This window comes from Phalangium opilio, unplaced genomic scaffold, assembly GCF_054372755.1.
Source record: "Phalangium opilio isolate 3A_F unplaced genomic scaffold, DU_Popi_V2 ptg000013l_1, whole genome shotgun sequence".
Lineage (NCBI taxonomy): Eukaryota > Metazoa > Arthropoda > Arachnida > Opiliones > Phalangiidae > Phalangium > Phalangium opilio.
Window position 1 is genome coordinate 7,168,156 of NW_028324148.1, and position 4,216 is coordinate 7,172,371.

General features: G+C 37.5%; 1 protein-coding gene across 1 annotated transcript; it reads left to right on the top strand.

The window, feature by feature from the left end:
• The first annotated feature begins 2,461 nt into the window (after positions 1-2,461).
• On the top strand, positions 2,462-4,008 carry LOC149708760 (tryptase-like). Its single transcript, XM_089863860.1, has 6 exons — positions 2,462-2,642; positions 2,717-2,884; positions 2,939-3,141; positions 3,225-3,402; positions 3,470-3,734; positions 3,801-4,008. The coding sequence occupies exons 1-6, from the start codon at positions 2,462-2,464 to the stop codon at positions 4,006-4,008; spliced, it is 1,203 nt and encodes a 400-aa protein (XP_089719986.1).
• The last annotated feature ends 208 nt before the right edge of the window (positions 4,009-4,216 follow it).

Below are 4,216 nucleotides of genomic sequence, written 5' to 3' on the forward strand. Positions count from 1 at the left end.
AGTCAATGAAGTTAAACATTAATATTTTGGAAAAGGCGTACCATAGTTAAATGATTTATAAAACACGAACTTTCTCGAGGATCTAGCAGAAAAATATAATACATTTAGAATAACACTTCACATTAATTGGTAGGAAAATTATTTAACCTAACCTAACCTATCCTAACCTAACCTAACCTAACCTAACCAAACCAAACCTAACGTCCTAACCTAACCAAACCAAACCTAACCTGAACCTAACCTAACCTAACCTTACGTAACCAAATCTAACCTAACCTAACCTAACCTAGCCTAACTTAACCTAACCTAACCTAACCTAACCTAACCTAACCTAACCAAACCTAACCTGAACCTAACCTAACCTAACCTAACCTAACCTGAACCTAACCTAAACAAACCTAACCTAACCTGAACCTAACTTGAACCTAACCTAACCTAACCTAACCTAACCTAATCTAATCTAACCTAACCTAACCAAACAAACCAAACCAAACTTAACCTAACCTAAACAAACCTTACCTAACCTAACCTAACCTATTCGCATTAAAAATAATCAAAGTCGTTTTGAAAGCAACCCTTTGCAGCATAAAATATTAGACGAAACCATTCGATTGGGAGAAATGAGAATTGAATAGTTTGGGATAAAAATTCCGATTGGGAAATATAAGATTGGGAGAACTGGGAATCGGAAAGTTTGGGATAAAAATGTATTTTGGGAAACACAGAATTGGGAGAAATGGGACCATACCATTATGATTACAAGTAGTTAAGTGAATTTTGACCCATAGGGAATGTCCTGGAATCGAAAGAGGACGTCAGTACGTTGAAGTACCATTTAAACCCTAACATCACTGAATCTTACGGTATAAACAAACACAAATTTTAAAAAAAATTCAAATATTCTAAAAGTAATTTTTTCAGCTAAATTTCGTCGAATTTTGGCTCCAGAGGAGTTTGAAGGGGGTCTAGAATTATTTTTCCTCCTTGACCGATCGAGCAGTATTGACCCAATTTACCTCAATGTGGCCAAACACACTCTTAAAAATGTTGGGTTGTTTCTGACCCAAAGTGGGTTATTTTTCAACTCTTTGCTGGGTCAGTATTTAACCGACCCATTTTTTGGGTTGTTGTTCCTTGACCCTAGAATTGGTGGTTTATGTAACACAATGTTGAGTCAACGTAAACGATAACTCAGATTTGGGCTAAACAGTAACCACATTACTGGCTAAATTGTAAAATCATATTTTGGTAAAAACCAACCCTAGCAAGGGTTAATTGTAATTTCGACGCAACTTTGGGATAAAAGGTAGCCACAATTTCGGTTAAATTCTTACATAATTTTGGGTTGAACGAAACCCTAATTTGTGTTGTTTAAAACCTCTCAAAATAGAACCCAAATTGCTGTTTATTACATAGCTAAGCGTTTTTTCCCACCTCAAGTTCCATATTTCAGCTTCCACCACATTGTAAGATCGCTGATTAGTTTTACCTGACGTATGTCACGGAGAGGTTCTAATTTCGTCTGTTGGAAAATCGGAGCAAATGCGCTCACAATTTCCGGACCGCATTTACAGGTCCCGGAAATTGGGAAAATTGCATTCAAATGCATAGCATACCAATGGTGGGGCTCCACCAAAGGTACACGCAATTGCGCTGTTCTGATCCATTACTAAGGTTCGAAGCCTTATGTATTTGAGTAAGACGAAACAACAGGCGTATACTTCATTTAAAACGTCAATATTAGTCTGTATCTCAATAATGTTCAATAGTTTTTTTTTAAAACGACGCAACCCGCAATAAAGTAAATAACTATCGAAGAAAATGTGTATTATTAATCGTATTTATTTTAATATTTAAGATAATCATGTTTATCAACTCAAAATTAATAGAGAAAGAGTAACAAAGTCGCCTAAACATCCATCTAGTGTACAATATCGTGTATTTGTATGCTAGGTTTGCCTAAAATTGCAAATGACCCAATTTGGGTTACTGCAATAACCAAATTTTTTGGGTTTGAAACAACCCCATCCCAAACTACCAGGGAATGTTTATTCAACTGCTACTGGGTTATTTTTTAACCAAATTTTAGTTAAAACTCAAATAGCCCAACTCATTCAACCCATGAGTTTTAAGAGTGCAGTTTATTAAAACAGTCACTCGCATTTTTAAAGGCAACGAGAATAGAATAAGTAGGTTGACTCTAATATATATACAATGACCTTCCACGAAGTGTTCTAAGACATAAATTATATTCAAGATGGTACCAGAGTTTGCGTGATTACATTCGGAACAAACGTCACGGTGGACATCCCGTTAAATGACGCAAAATTTAACAATATTGAAGTGACTTTGAAGCAAATAGATTCGATTCAAGTACGTTCTAGTTGAGAAAAACGGAATTAATCTTAGGTAAATTAAAATTATTGAAAACGAATTTTAGGGGGAAGGTGGTGGTACTGCCATGGATCCAGCCCTAGAAACGGTGTTCCTGTTTTTGGGGGACTTGAGAGATAAAGCCAAAAAGATATTGTTCTTGATTACTGATGGCGAACCAAATATTGCTCTGAAATTCACCACTCCAGAGCTTTTCGCGGATGTATTAAAAGATATGGGTTTTACCAGGAAACTATCTCACACAAGAGGTTATGAACTTCTGGGTTTCCTCATTCCAAAAGAATATTAGGCCAGAATTTCATAAATCTTTCCCTTATATTAGGCGGCTTTGAAATCTACTGCATCGGAGTAGGAAATGACATTAGCCACGATATTTTAACCAAAATCGCGACAAAACCAGCCATAACCCACGTTCTTACGTTGCAAGACTATAGTTCTTTTGATCAAGCGGTAGACTTCATACAAAGAAACCAGGCTGCCCCTGCTCCGCGTAAGTACTTACAGTTAATTTTCAAACCAGGACCTAACTTATGACACGAAACAGCACCACCGCCTGGACCGGGAGATTGTGGTTACTTAGGCGACTCGGAAATGGACGAACGGAAAGCGCATCCCTGGTTGGCGGCAATTTATATTGTCATAAATGGCAAGATTAGGTTTTGTTCGGGTGTCCTGGTTAAAGATCAATGGGTGTTGACCTCGGCAATCTGTATCCAACCTCACAAACATCCCATAAATGACTTGCATGTATGTTAAAGTTTATTCGCCTTATCAGTACAATCGAATGAAATAGGTTTAGCCATGCCCACTGTAAAAACTAACGATTGCAGGTGACCATCGTACTCGGTGGCCGTGGTTTATATCAAAAAGGACTTAATTTCTACGCAATTCAAAAGAATATATCCTTTCCGGAAACGCTACCCGAATTAAGGCTCGCCCTATTGAAACTGGATCGTAGAATACCACGAAGCTCCAAATACAAACCAATATGTTTACCATCTCCTAAAGGTAAGCTTAACTACGAATATGTTTTGAAACCAAAGCCCAGAAATTTTAACGGTTCTATCTATTCTAGTGCTTGGAGTTGTACACCCGATGGATTTAGCTAAAGAGTTTAGTATTGAAGGATGGGGTAGCCTAGCCAATCAAAAAGCCGACAAAATGTTGAGCCTTAGTGGCGCTTACGTTTCACCTATCGCGAAACGAGTTCCAGTTCTGGACCGTTTCATCACTGAAAAGGACTGTACCAATTACATGGCGAGAAAATACAAACACGAGAGAAAGAAGTCAGGGTTGAATATTAAAGAAATAACGCTAAAGTATAAATGTATTGGAAACAGGTAAATAATCTTAAATATTTTAAGCATCGTCAATATTCTTGATGCATAAATTAATAACCTACGCAGAGACGAGAACTTGAAGTTTGTCCGCATGAAAAATCCCCCAGTTTGTTCAGGAAATTTCGGAAGTCCATTGGTCATGAAGGACACTCAGGGCTACTTCAATCGTTATTTCCTCACGGGAATTCAAAGCAGCGAGTTTGGCTGTTCGGATTTCAAGAGTTTGTATATGTACATACCTTACTACGTCAACTGGATCGAAAAAGTTCTGTAACGCGTCGTTGTTGTCTATGTGCAAGTTCAAATAAATAAAAAGTTTGCCTCATTTCATTAATGATATTGCTACTGCGATAGAAGTTCCAAAAAAATACGCTTAAGCCGTTAAACCCACCCCGACTGTTGCGATCAATATGCCCATCAAATTTACTTTTGACCTTTGTTTGACGCGAAGCAAGTAAGCAACGGCTGATGAGGATTTTAAT

Bases quoted from the DNA above. Each gene is read 5' to 3' on its own strand.
- LOC149708760 (XM_089863860.1), top strand. From the start codon at position 2,462: ATGGATCCAGCCCTAGAAACGGTGTTCCTGTTTTTGGGGGACTTGAGA. The intron at 2,643-2,716 runs GTTATGAACTTC...CCCTTATATTAG, and splicing joins GAAACTATCTCACACAAGAG to GCGGCTTTGAAATCTACTGC. The intron at 2,885-2,938 runs GTAAGTACTTAC...GACACGAAACAG, and splicing joins CCAGGCTGCCCCTGCTCCGC to CACCACCGCCTGGACCGGGA.